Source organism: Gopherus evgoodei, chromosome 14, assembly GCF_007399415.2.
Source record: "Gopherus evgoodei ecotype Sinaloan lineage chromosome 14, rGopEvg1_v1.p, whole genome shotgun sequence".
Classification (NCBI taxonomy): domain Eukaryota; kingdom Metazoa; phylum Chordata; order Testudines; family Testudinidae; genus Gopherus; species Gopherus evgoodei.
The window spans coordinates 33,143,108-33,157,326 of NC_044335.1; the positions used below are offsets into that span (position 1 = coordinate 33,143,108).

The window sequence follows — 14,219 nt, forward strand, 5'->3', positions numbered from 1 at the left end:
GAGTTGGAACCCCTGTTCCTCCGTGTTCTTAGCCTAGCTAAGACAGTTGATAGTTTGTTCCGCCTTTGTGTACCTAGTTACAGATAGTATTTTTCTTGTTTGTATAATGTATTGTAATTAGTTAGGTTTCCTTTCAGACTTCTTCTCCCGTTGGGGGAACTTCCCTACCTAGTGACTATGCCCTGGCAAGTCAGCTTCAAAAACTGCGCTTTGTGCCCACGCTCCTTCCTGAGAGCGACAAGCACCAACAGTGCTTCTACTGCCTCGGCGAAGCCCATGCTGTGGCCTACTGCACCATCTGACGTTTGTTCCCAATCTGAACACAGGAAGCCAGGGAACTTTGTCTCTGTAAGTTCCTCGTGGAAGAGGCTATGTGCCCACGTATCTGTTGATACTGCCGCCGCCTGACAAGCCCTGCTCTGACCATAAGAAGCACAGCCATGGGCATACAGACAGATCCCAGTCTGGGACTGCCCCTAAATGCAGCATTGCCTCCCTGAGCCAGGCCCAGTTGGTTGAGAAGTCACATGTTGACTTGGCTGCTGCAGCTCCCAAGTAGTCCAGGACTGAGAACAAAGAGAAACACTGCTGCATTCACCGGTGCCGCCACCAACTGCAGTCACCGTTCCAGCAGCGTTGTCACCGCCCCTGCCGCTTGCACTGCCGGGATCCTCCAGTCTGCCATGCACATTCCCCCCCACACACAGCTGCCTGGAACCGATTTCTTTCAGGATGTAGTCCGCATCAGGTGTTATTGTTTGATGATATGATGTATCTAGTGTGGGATGGTAAATGACAACTAAGGATATGCAGTCAGAGGGTTTTTTTTCCCCTCTACTGAAATAGATTCTTCTGAGGTATTTGGGTGGCTCATTCAATGATGCAATATGCTTCTCTGATGGAGTGTCTTTGTTTAGTGAAGGCGGTATTAAGTGTGTTTAGGTGTGTATCCTGGACTTTCTCACGGGAACATATTCTGTGGTATCTGATGCTTGGCTGTAGATAACAGATTTCTTGGCATGTCTGGGACTGTTACTGGATCTCTGAAGGTAGATGTGGTGATCCATGTGTTTCTTGTGCATAAATGTCTGTAGGGTTCCACTGCTGAAGCTGATCGTGGTGTCCAGGAAGTTTATGCTGGTGTCGGAGTGTTCAGAGAGAGTTCAATGGATGGATGGTGGTTGTTAAAGTTGTGGTGGAAATCTATGACGGAGTCTGTCATCTGTCCAGAGGATGGAAATATCATCCATGTATCTCAAGTATATCATTGATTTTGTGGGGCATTTTTCCAGAATAGTCCATGAAGAGAAACACCACAGACAACCATATACAACAAATCCATAGATTACCACCCCTACCTTCACAGATCCTGTAATCACCCCAAACACACCAAGAAATCTGTTATCTACATCCAGGCACTCAGATATCACAGACTATGCTCTGAGGAGAAAATCAGGGATACACACCTTAACACATTTAAAACTGCCTTCACGAAGCAAGGACAATCCACCAGAGAAGTAGATTGCATCATGGAACTGGCTACCCAAATACCTGGGGAGAACCTGCTTCAATACAGAAAAAGAAAAAGCCTCTGACTGCACACCCCTAGTTGTCACCTATCACCCCACATTGGAATCCATATGAGGTATCATCAAACAGATACAACCCATATTTGATGGGGACTACATCCTGAAAGAAATCTTTCTTGAACCCCTTTTCTGGCCTTCAAACCTCACTAAGCTCATCATCAGAAGCAGGCTCCCATGGATCATGATACAACAACTCAAAGCAGAACCAGACCCTGCCAGAACAACAGATACAAAACCTGCAGACATGTCTCCATTGCTATGATGATTAATACTCTCCAGAACACACTTTTCAAGTTCCATGGGACCTACACATGCCTATCCAGAGGGCAGTCCGTAGGTCTGTGAATGCTTCCTCTGCTGCGTCAGACCATCTCACCAGATCAGGTCCATGGGCTTTCACTAGGTCTGTCAGGGGGCTTGCCCTTATGGCAAAGAGGGGGATAAATCGTCGGTAATACCCCACTACACCTAGGAATGCCCGGACTTGTTTCTTGCGACGTGGTCGGGGCCAATTTTGGATGGCCTCCAACTTGTTCACTTGGGGTTTTACCAGATCTTTTCCCACAATGTAGCCAAGATATTTGGCCTCTGTAAACCTTACAGCGCACTTGGCAGGGTTTGCTGTAAGGCCAGCTCGCCTGAAGGTATCAAGGACTGCCTCCACCTTCTCTAGGTGGGTTTCCCAGTCTGGGGTATGAATGACCACATTGTCCAAGTAGGCAGCAGCATAACTGTTATGCGGGCGTAACAGCTTGTCCATGAGGCGCTGGAAAGTAGCTGGGGCCCCATGTAGTCCAAAAAGGAGGACAGTATATTGGTGTAGAGAACACAGTCTTTTCCTTTGCATCTTCCGCAAGGGGAATCTGCCAGTACCCCTTTGTCAAGTATAGAGTAGTCAAATACCGGGCATTACCCACACGGTCCACTAGCTCATCTATGTGAGGTATGGGATATGCGTCAAACTGGGATACTTCGTTTAGTTGCCGGAAGTCGTTGCAAAATCTTGTGGTTCCATCAGGTTTGGGCACCAGCACGATTGGGCTGGACCACTGACTGTGGAATTCTTCGATGATCCCCAACTCCAGCATTTTTTTTACTTCTGCTTTTATTTCCTCCCTTTTGGCTGCTGGCACCCGATAGGGCTTCATTGTTATTCTGGCCTCAGGATTTGTGACGATGTGGTGATATGTCTCGGTTGTTCGACCTGGTTTTGTCGAGAACACATCTTGGTTCCGGAAGATCATCTCAGACACCTCATTCTTCTGGTCTGGTGTTAAATCGGGAGACACTCTCACCTGTTTGGAAGGCTTGTTTTCCTGGGTTAGGTCTTTTTGGACACTTATGCACGCCTCTTGTGCATGCCAGGGTTTCAGAAGGTTGATCTGATAAATCTGTTCTTGTTTTCGGCGTCCTGGCTGCCACATCTTGTAGGTTACTTCCCCCACAGGTTCAACCACCTCATAGAGTCCCTGCTATTGGGCCAGAAGCTTGCTTTCTTCAGTGGGTACCAACACCATTACCCAATCCCCTGGTTGGAACTGTTGGACTTTTGCCTGGCAATTGTAATGGGTTCTCTGGGCCTCCTGTGCCTTTTCCAAATGTTCCTGTACAATAGGGGTGACCTGGGCTATCCGTTCTCACATCTGTATTACATGTTCTATTATATTTCTCCCCTCATTGGGTTCCTCTTCCCAGATCTCTTTGGCGATAACTAGTATGCCATGGGGGTGATGCCCATATAATAACTCGAAGGGGGAAAACCCAGCTGAGGCCTGAGGTACCTCCCGGATAGTGAACATAAGATAGAGTAGTAGGGTGTCCCAATCCTTCCCATCCCAACTTACCACTTTCCGTATCATAGCCTTGAGGGTTCGGTTAAACCTTTCTACCAACCCATCAGTCTGCGGATGGCAGACTGAAGTTCTCAGGCTATGTATATGGAGCAGCTTACAGAGGTCCTTCATTAGCTTTGACATAAATGGGGTTCCTTGGTCTGTTAATATCTCCTTTGGTAGCCCCACTCAGGAAAAGACCCCCACCAGCTCTTTGGCTATCATTTTAGAGGCTGTGTTTCGCAGGGGGATGGCTTCTGGGTAGCGAGTAGCATAGTCCAAAACAACAAGTATATATTGGTGGCCCCAAGCCGTCTTCTCCAGGAGTCCCACTAGGTCCATGGCTATTCGCTCAAAGGGGACTTCTGTGATGGGAAGGGGTACTAAAAGTGCCCTCAGGTGGGGACGGGGACTGTGCAGCTGACACTCCGGGCAGGACGCACAGTACCTCCACTCTTCTTCATGTACTCCGGGCTAGAAGAACCATCGTAGGACTCGTGCCAGGGTCTTCTCTACCCCCAAGTGCCCCCCAAAAAGATGACTAATGAGCAAGATTTAATACAGCGTTCTGGTGTTTTTGAAGTACTAGGATCTGCTGTACTTTCTGCCCCTGTACTGGTGCAACCCCGTATAAGAGATTCTTCTTCATTATGAAGTAGGGTCCTGGTCCCTGGGTTTTCCCTTCCATGGGGACCCCATCTATTTCAGTCACCTCCTTCCTAATGTTGTTGTACCTTGGGTCTTCAGCCTGGTCTTGCCCAAAATTTCCTCTCCCTGGGCTAATTTGCCCAAAAACTAGGGACCCAGTCTCTGTTGCCTCTACTGGTTCAGAAGCGTTAGGGTGGGGGTCAGACTCAGGTGCTTCTTCCTCCTGGGTGGCCTCCTTTACAGCTGCTCGGGTCCGCCTACCTACGAGAGTGACCCTCTGGCTTTGAGTCAGTATTCGGGTTCCCAAGGCCTTAGCTGCCCTCCTTTCCCTTTTTGACTTTCTACCCTGTCTGGGAATGGAAAATAAATCTGGGGATATTTCAGAGAAGACTGGGGGTTGACAGTCTACTGTGGATGCCTCACTAACTTCAGGGTTCCCCTTTTCCTCCAATCCTCCTACTGGCAGTAAGTTTCCAAACCCTGGGAAATCCCTCCCGGGTATGGGAGTTTAGGGACTACACCTGCTGCTACCTCAGTATGTTCCCCTGAATCTCGAGTTTTACTGGGATGGTGGGGTAATAACCAACTGTCCCATGGACGCATGTTATCCCTGTACGCTTAGCCCGCAGCAGCTGACTACACTTGACGAACTTCCCTGCGACAAGCGTGATAGCACTCCCCGAATCAACCAGTGTCGTGGTCTCTACCCCATTTAGTTTTACTGGTCTGGTGTACATATGTGGGGTTAGTGAGACCCCCACAAGGTGGATTAGGGAGCATGGGTCTGCCCAGTTCCCCAGGTTACATTGCATTGGCTCCTCAGCATTGGGACACTGTGCAGCTATATGTCCCCACTCCCCGCAGGCATAACATCTGTATGGAGCCCTGGGCATTCCCCGGTCTCTTGGTTTGGGCAGTCTAACTTCACAATCCTCTTCTTCCTCTGTGCTCCGACTCTTTGTGGTCTCTGGTGGGCCTTCAGCCCCTCTCTTTTTCCACCTGTGATCCCCTGGTGGCCCAGTCACCCGAGCTCTAGGGCTTGGTGCTGCTAGTTTAGCCCAGGGCGCCTCTTCCTTAACTGGTCGGGTCAGCTCCCTCGCCGGCCTTCGCCTCTCTGCCAGTGCAACAACCTCGTCATAGATGGAGGGTTCGTTCTGGCTTACCCAGGCACGAAGGTCTGGCGGTAGTCCCCTCATGTATCGGTCGATGACCAGAACCTCTAGTATCTCTTCTGGGCTCCGGGACTCCATTCGCAACCACTTTCGTGTAAGATGGATGAGGTCATACCATTGGGACAGCAGGGTTTTGTTTTCCTGGTACCTCCACTCGTGATACCGCTGGGCCCGCACTGCGGTCGTTACCCCAGATCTGGCCAGGATCTCTGCTTTCAGCTGGGGATAGTGTGCTGTAGCTTCTTCAGGCAGATCATAGTAAGCCTTCTTGGCCTCCCCACACAGGAATGGTGCAAGGATGCCAGACCACTGATCTCGAGGCCAGGCTTCCCGTAGGGCTGTCCTCTTAAAGGCCAGAAGGTATGCCTCTACATCATCCTCCCATGTCACTTTCTGCAGCCAATTGCTGGCCCGTATGATCTGCATCCCATCATGGCCGTGGTTCAGCTCTGTAAGGGTCTTTACCTGGTTTACCAGTTCCCGCAATATAGCCCGGTCTTGAGAAGCCTGGTCCTTCAGCAGGCGATTAGTCTCTCGCTGCAGCCGCACTGCCTCCTGTTGGGCGGGTGCCTGGACACGGGTAGCCTCCTGCTGGGCCGCTGTAGCTTGTATCAATGCCTATACTAAGTCATCAATTGTGGTGGGAAAAAAAACCAAAACCCTCTACCCTTTTTTTTTTAATCACCCTCCTTCTTCTGCTGTGCTGTGCACACCAGATCCCACCCCTGACACCAGTTGTGACAAAGTTCTTCCTCTACCTTGGTGGGTCCTGCGCTTATTGGCAGATTTGCTCACCTCAGTGATCTCCACCACAGTCTGGACCAACTCCTCCTGTGTCTGATCAGGAGTTGGGAGGTTTGGAGGGAACCCGGGCCCGTCCTCTACTTCAGGTTCCAGCCCAGGGCCCTATGGATTTGAAGCTGTCTATAGTGCCTCTTGTAACAGCTGTGTGACGGCTACACTTCCCTGGGCTACTTCCCCAAGGCCTCCTCCAAACACCTTCTTTATCCTCACCACAGGACCTTCCTCCTGCTGTCTGATAAACTTGTACTCCTTAGTCCTCCAGCAGCACACCCTCTCACTCTCAGTTCCTTGTGTCTCTTACTCCCAGCTCCTCACACGCACGTCCTCTCCTCTGGCTCCTCCTCATCTGACTGGAGAGTGCTCCTTTTAAAACCCAGGTACCCTGATTAGCCTGCCTTGATTGGCTGCAGGTGTTCTAATCAGCCTGTCTGCCTTAATTGGTTCTAGCAAGTTCCTCACTACTCTAGTGCAGCCCCTGCTCTGGTCACTCAGGGAACAGAAAACTACTCACCCAGTGACCAGTATATTTGCCCTCTGCCAGACTCCTGCACCCCACTGGCCTGGGTCTGTCACACTATGTTGGCAAAACGTATGTCGCTCAGGGGTGTGAATAAACCACCCCCCTGAGCAACATAAATTACAGCAACATAAGCACTGGTGTGGAAAGCACTATGTCGGCAGGAGAGCTTCTCCCACTGACGTATCTCTGCAAATGGCAGATGCTGGTTTTATTATGCTGATGGGGGAGCTCTCTCCCATTGGCATAGAGTGTCTTCACCACATGCACTGCAGCGGCGATATATGTGCAGACATAGCCTTAAATTCACAACTCTCTGCTTGACATTAAAAATCATGGACTTAACAGAGACTCTGGATTTACGGTCTGTTACAACAATTTGTAACACACTCTGCTTCCTACTAACCCTCCGTTGTCATCCACTGCAAAGGTGCTAATTGCTCACTTCATTTTAAGTGATCTCCTACAACATGTGAACCCCTTTTGCATAACAATCTGTTCCACCTTAGAACTGTAGAAATTTAGGACTGGAAAGGACCTCAAGAGGTCATCTAGTTCAGCCCCCTGAACTGAGGCAGGGCTCAGTATTATCTAGATCAGTGGTTCTCAACCTTTGTGGACCCAGGGTCCATTTGTAAATGTTTATGGCCTGTCGCAACCCAGTAAATAGTTTGGGGGTAGAGGCCCTCGGGTGGTTTCAATTGGATCCTGCCCCCAGGGGGCTTGGATCGTGCTCAGCACTCACCCCAGAGTGGTGGCACCTGTAGCTCCAGTGCTGTGGGGTTGGCTGGACTTGGCTCTCTGCTCTAGACATTGCAATCTCAGGGGCTGCAGCGCTGCTCAGGTTTGGCTCTGCTCCCTGACTGCTCCCTTGACTTTGTGAGAGTGGAATTGTGACCTGGCTTCTGCCACTCACTCCCATTTGGCGTACTGGGACTCCTGTCATGATGACAGCTGCGCCAAATCTGAATGGCACAGGACCTCAGAGGTTGCAATGCCTGGAGCAGGGAGGCGAGTCCATCCTGTCCCATGGACAGGAGTCACAGGAGCTGCCAAGTGACCTTTTGAAACATTCTGGTGACCCAGTGCTAGGTCCTGACCCACGGGTTGAGAAACCCTGCTCTACTCCATCCATGACAGGTGTTTATCTAACCTGTTCTTAAAAACCTCCAGCTTGGAGACACTGATTACCTTCTCCAGACCTGAGGAAGAGCTCTGTGTAAGCTTGAAAGGTTATCCCTTCCACCAACAGAAGCTGGGCCAATAAAAGACATTACCTTGCCCACTTTGTCTCACACATAGATTATTACAGACACTTCCAAATCTGTCATGAGTTTGCAGTACAATATGGCAGCAAAGAGGCCAGGTAAACCCTGGAAATGATCAGGGGCCGAAGGGATTGATGTGCGAAGGAGACTGGAAGGGCGTAACATGTCCAGCTTGGCTGAGCAGTGCCTGCAGGTGGGGAGAGGACAAGGCAGTTTACAAACCCTTTGGGGTGTAAATATCAAGGCAGGAGAGGAATCTAGGACATGACAACGGCTACAGCTAGAAGTGGAAGGGAGCACATGAACTGAGAGGCCTGGAGCGCATCCTAGCAGTGAGCTCTGCCAGGCTGGGACTGGCAGCAGTGGCAGCCCATTGCTTGGGGAAAATGCTGTATACATCGTCTCCAGTAAGAGGCTGTGCTGCCAGTCCATCACGCCTCTTGCGGCGTGCCACAGGCCACCTCGTTCAGCTCACAGCAGGCCAAGGGCTGCCCCCCCTGCTCTTGCTACACCCCCAGGCCTGCACGAGCCAGGCAGATTGTCAGGAGCAGAAGCTGTGGCCTTAGCTGTGGCCTCCTCTCCTCTCTGCATTGCTGCCTACGGTGGTGCTGCTCTGCACGCTGCTTTGACAGGCTAGTTCCTGGCAGCCTGGGCAGTAGGACTTTCAACAACTCCTTTGAAATGAGAGAATTCCCGGTTCATTTTCAGGCTGAGGAAGGTCTGGCAGAAGAGGAAGTGCACGATCCAGAATGGCTACCTGACCATCTTTCACAGCACGGTAGGGCCGGTGCCTCCATGATGGCCCATGCTCGGAAGCGGTGGGCTGAAAAGGCCTGTGGGATTCAGTCCCTTCCAGGGGGTTGTGCAGATGATTAACACTGTTACCCACAGTGAGTCTAGTGGCTTATCCTGAGCCTGACTAGAAACCCTGGACTGTGATCTTCTCCAGCCCCATGCTGCTGGCCTGACCCTGTGCCCACTGGAGTCTTTCCATTGAGGCTGGAGTCCCTGTGCCCTCAGTGGACCACAGGCAAATGCACTAGGGTCTTGCCCAGCCTGAGAGCCTGCATAGAGAGTGCACCAAGCATCCGGGAGCAGGGGAAAGCAGGGGAGCATTGCTGTGATTTCTTTTATTGTTATTGATGACAGCACCAGCAAGAACAACGTGCCTGGGTTACTCGGAAGGCCCACTGCGTTCTGTCTGGCCCCTGTCACTGGCCTAGCTGAGTGCTCACAGGCTTCAATGGATTTCCCCTCACAGCTCCCATGGGAGACAGGGCAGGGCTCTTATCCCCGTGGACAGAGGGGAACTGAGACCGGAGAGACTAAGTGACTTCCCCAGGCTCACATCAGCAGGCTCTTACAGAGCAGGGTCTTGAACCTGAGTCTCCCAAGTTTAGGTTTGTCCCTAACCGCTGGGAAGTTCTTCCTCCCTGTTCCCTGCCTCAATGACCCTAATTGCTTGGGAGCATGGCAGGGACCTGCCCCCAGGGGTTGCTGTCCTAGCAAAGCTGCAAGTACTAAGGATCCATCTTCCATCCACTAGCTAAACCGCCCACCAGCCAAGCTGAATTTGTTGACTTGCCAAGTGAAGCCGAACCCAGATGATAGGAAGTGCTTCGACCTCATTTCACGTGAGTCCCATTGTTTGTTTCATAATTGGGAAGGCCCAATAGGCAGCCGTGTGCTGGATCTCTGACTCAGGGCCCCGAGAAGGCGGCATGTCAGAGAATCAATGCAAGCAGGCAGTAAGGTGCAGGGCAGGGGCACTGATTGTGTGGTTCCAGTGGGGAGCTATAGGCCAGGCCCAGGGCATGGGGATACAGAGCAGGTTTGCGAGGTCGTTTGCAGTTCTGAGCTTTCAAGCTGCTTGACAAACGCCGAGCTGGGTTGTTGCGATGAAAGGGAATCTCCATGGTGGGATTCGCCGGAGTACATCCATGCTGGATGTCAGCCTGGGTGGGTGGCACTAGCAGGAGGAAAGCAGAGGTTCAGTAACAAGCACATTGTAATGCAGGCAGCTTAGCCAACCACAGGTGTTCCTAGGTATTGGTATTGCTACTCCGAGTCAGGGCCCCATCCTGCTGGGTGCTGTACGTGCAACTCAGTGAAACACAACACCCTGGTTGGCTTCCTGAAAGGACCTGGGGCTGAGGAAAGACTGACAGAGCGAAAGCGGTACAGCTCTGTGATGCAGCACCTTCACAGCTTCAGATGCTTGCAGCTTATGGGCATGTGGTCCAGAGCTCTTGCACCTGGCCCCACGGGCACCACCTTCGGGTGGGGCAGGCAGGGTGCTAACCCATGCACATTGGCTGCAGAGGCTAAGCGAATGAATGGGGTAGGAGCAGGCCCTCTCTGTGTGCTGGACTGTGCCACACACCCCTCACCTGGGGAGTGCAGACAGCTGGTTCTGGGTGGCGTTGGTGCCCTCTGTGTACTGGTTTGTTTCAGGTCTAAACACAAAATGGTTCTGTGTATCTCAGATAACCGCACATACCACTTCCTGGCGGAGGACGAGCAGGAATGCACCGCGTAAGTACAGGGGCAGGAGCAGGGACTGCGCTGAGTTGGGAACAGAATGGCTCCTTGAAGGGGACAAGTACCAGCCCTGAGAGCTGCTGAACGGGAGCCACCTTATTAGGCCATCTCACTCCTCTGCCGCAGGCTAGAGCCCTGTGTCCTCCTCTCCCCTGCAGAAGGGAGGGCAGCAGCATAGCCAGGCTGAGGCAGAGGCTGCTGATGCCTTTGCCCAAGGCCATGGCTGGAATTCAACGGCCCCTGGCTCCCGTGCCTGTGTGTGGAGCAGGAGAGCCAGCAGCCTCCATGTTGCCTGGCCCTAGCACCAGCCGGTGCAGTGGGACTTACCTGCAAAGCTCTACTGCCTCCAGCCTCCTTCTCTTGCCCATCCCCAGCTGTGGACGTGGAGGCTGAAAAGTGGCCTTAGCTGTTGGGCTGCTCTGTCTGCCCTGCAGGGAGACGCAGCAGCAAGAAGGCAACAGTGTCCTGTCTGAGCTCACTGGCCCTCACTACCAAGTTCCTGCCAGGAATGAGGTGTGGGGAGGAGCCTGCTGTGAACCCACCCTACTTCCTTCTCTGAGCCTGCACAGGCCTGTAGTGAAAAAGGGCTTGCCAATGCTTTGGCCAGCCCCAGGCAAGTGTTGGTGCAAGGCAAAAGGTGCTGGGCAGGTCTGGAAGCACAATGTCCATCCCTGCAGCCCTGAGATGCTGCTCTGCAGCCACTCCGGGGCTCCTGCCAAGTGCCAGGGTGAGGCCATGGGGTAGAGCCCCTCTTCAGAGCAACGTGCATGTGCAGAACTCGAGGTCTCCACTGCCCCATCACCCTCCCCATGTTAGCCTTGAGCATGCAGGGGCAACGGCACAGCAGGGAAGCAATGGCTCATGTCTAGTCCTCGCTTCTGCGCCGCCATGCACCAGAGTACAGAGCCCATACCCCCTGGCTGACATGGAACAGGAGCCCCTCTGACAGCAGCTTCCTCCTCTTTGCAGCTGGATTTCTGTTCTTAGCAACAGTAAGGAGGAGGCTCTGAACGTGGCATTCAGCCGGGTGCATGGCAGTCGAGAGAGCAGCATGGAGGGGCTGACCAGGGCCATCATCGAGGAAATCAAGTGCATGCCAGGGAACAGTGTGTGCTGCGACTGCTCAGCACCAGGTGAGCATAGTCATGGGGGATGGGACAGAGACAGGCACCCTAGAGCCGCTGCACAGTCAGCACCCAGCACAGTGATGCAGTGACCATACTCCAGCAGCCATCCCGAACACAGCCGCTAGCCCCTCTGCAGCCCTGTACTCCACTCACAGTACTGCTGGAGCCGTGGGTGGTAGGGAGCATCTGGCACCTTACTCCCACCCCAGCCAGCACGCCACTGCTCCCATCCCCCTCACCAGTGCCGTTCAGGGGATTTCCACAACTCCCTGGGAAAATGCCCTGCACTCCTCCCTCCTGCAGAAGTACGCAGTTTAGCAGGAGCCTCACATAGAGCTTTCCCTGAATAACAGCCTTGAGGGAGGGGGACCATGGATCTGCCCTCAAGTTCTTGGACCCCCTCAGAATCAATGGAAGGATTCTGCTGTGAAACTGCTCGGTGAGAGGAGACTGTGTCCGCTCAGCCATCACTTAGCTGAGCCCTTTGCACCTCACAAATCAGTGCCTCCATTCCCCCTCCCGCCCGCCCTTTGGTTCCTCCCACTCAGTCACTCCTGCCCTCTGCTGCTGGAATCCTCGGTCCTCTTCTGGTGCCCATAGTCCAAGAAGGATGCTGATCAATTGGTGAGGGTTCAGAGAAGAGCTACGCAAATGATTAAAGGATTAGAAACCTGCCTCATAGGGATAGACTCAAGGAGCTCACTCTATTTAGCTTAACAAAGAGAAGGTTAAGGTAAGGGGGAACGTGATTAGTCTAGAAGTACCTATGTGGGGAACAAATATTTGCCAGTGGGCTCCTCAGTCTAGCAGAGAAGGTTTAACACTCCAGTGGCTGGAAGTTGAAGCTAGACACAGTGGTGACTTCTCCATCCCTGGCAAGTTTTGAATAAAGACAGGGATTATTTGGAGTTCGCTGGCCTGTGTATGCAGGAGGACCGATTAGATGAGGCCTTGGAATCTGTGAGTATTAAAGATGGGATGAAACCCCAGGAACTGCCTTGTATTGGAGAACTGGCAGCGCGATCACCTCTGCTCTGGCAGCAGCCTACAAACTCCATCAGCATTTGCCTCTTACCCAGGGGGAATGGAGGCACGGGGAGGGGAATGACTTGGTCAAGGTCATTCAGCCAGTCAGTGTTAGAGTCTGGCGTAAAGTCAAGTCCTGTGCTCTAGTCACTAGCCCACACTGCTCTCTGCCCCCCGGGCCTGAGAGCTCAGACATGTCCAGGCACTGGCGGCTGGCATGTCCGTGTGTGACTTACTAAGTCAGGTTCTTTCTTTGAGTTTTGTTGCTAGGGAGCTAGCTCCAGAGGGGACAGGGCCCTTTACAGACAGAGCAGATAGCAAGACAGGTCCCTGCCCAAAGCAACATTCAGACCAAGCATTTGTGTGAGTTGCACCTAAGCTGGAGCACTAGCACACAGACGTGTACCTGCGAGGACAAGACACCAACCTCTCGCTCCAGTGAGGGAGCTGGAGGAAGAAGCAGTGGCCTGGAAACTCCTTCTAGAGATACCTTTAAAATCAGTGAATTTATGCTCCCCTTCCCAGACCCCCATGGGCAGCCCCACCACTACCAGCAGCAATGGAGAGCGCATTTCCATGGGCCGTCAGGGAAAGAGCATCTTCACCAAATTGCTACAGCAGCGCAGCTGCACCAGTGCAGATGTGCCATTTTAAGTGTAGACATGCTAAGATGCCACTGCGCGCAGCATGCACAACCCACAGCAACAGCATGGCAAGGCAGCCAGCAGACCTGTCAGCTCCCATCCACAAACTCTAGAGGGATGACAGCATCCAAGTGGGGGAAAGGGGCTCCCCACTCTCCTCCCACCCCCATCCAAAGCTGGGACATTTTCAAATTATTTTTATGTTTGCCATAAACAGCTCCCTTTGCCATCCTCCACTCAGTCGATCATGTAAAGTCAAGTGGCCAGTGGCTCCTTGGACCCCATGGCACTTCCCCTTCCTGTTCTCACATTTTTTTTCTACAGCCCAGATTCTCTATTCTGTCCAGTTATGTCTCCCTGATTCTCTGCCTGGCCTCTGGCACAGACTAAAGTATCCTGGGGGCTGCTCTGATCTGCACCAGGTGGTTGTGCTCCCTGAGGGACCAACCACCAGCTTGAGACGGCCAGAGAGTATTGTGCTCTAGCCATTCCCTCAGAGGCACCTGAGGCTGCATGGAGGAAAGCAAAGGAGCTATGACAGTTCTAGGCCCCTTTCTAGGTTCAAGGACTCTTTCAGTAAAGCGTACCTGGTCTGGGAAGGGGAATCTGGTTCTCACTGTCCATGTACCTTCATTCCCAATTTAGCTTCTCTTCCACTCTCCTTCCTTTCCTGTCTCTGTCCCAGTCCATCTCGCCTGCTCCACCTCTCCCTTCTACATTTCCACCACCTACTCAGGTGCCCCACTGTAGGAAAGGGGGGGGGTTAGACTGAGTGGTTGACAAGGTGCCTTGCCCACCCCACCCTGTGCCTGTGACTGCCCAGCACCTCTGGCGGGATGTTGGTCCTAACCAGAGCAATGCACTGTCTCCCCAACAGACCCAGCCTGGCTCTCCATTAACCTGGGCATCCTGATCTGCATCGAGTGCTCCGGGATTCACCGGGAGATGGGCGTGCACCACTCCCGCATCCAGTCGCTGTCTCTGGACAAGCTTGCAACTTCCGAGCTCTTGGTAGGGAACTGCCCACGCATGCTCTCTCAGAGCGCCCCCC

The 14,219-nt window shown here is 52.7% G+C and overlaps 1 protein-coding gene across 1 annotated transcript in view; it reads left to right on the plus strand.

Annotated features, from left to right (window-relative positions):
• Positions 1 to 14,219, plus strand: part of LOC115635096 (arf-GAP with SH3 domain, ANK repeat and PH domain-containing protein 2-like) — a 103,432-nt gene that overhangs the window by 43,342 nt on the left and 45,871 nt on the right. The window contains exons 11-15 of the mRNA XM_030533380.1: positions 8,539 to 8,608; positions 9,377 to 9,464; positions 10,317 to 10,365; positions 11,341 to 11,504; positions 14,046 to 14,179. Coding sequence (XP_030389240.1) covers positions 8,539 to 8,608; positions 9,377 to 9,464; positions 10,317 to 10,365; positions 11,341 to 11,504; positions 14,046 to 14,179 — 505 coding nt within the window. The remainder of the gene's footprint in view (positions 1 to 8,538; positions 8,609 to 9,376; positions 9,465 to 10,316; positions 10,366 to 11,340; positions 11,505 to 14,045; positions 14,180 to 14,219) is intronic.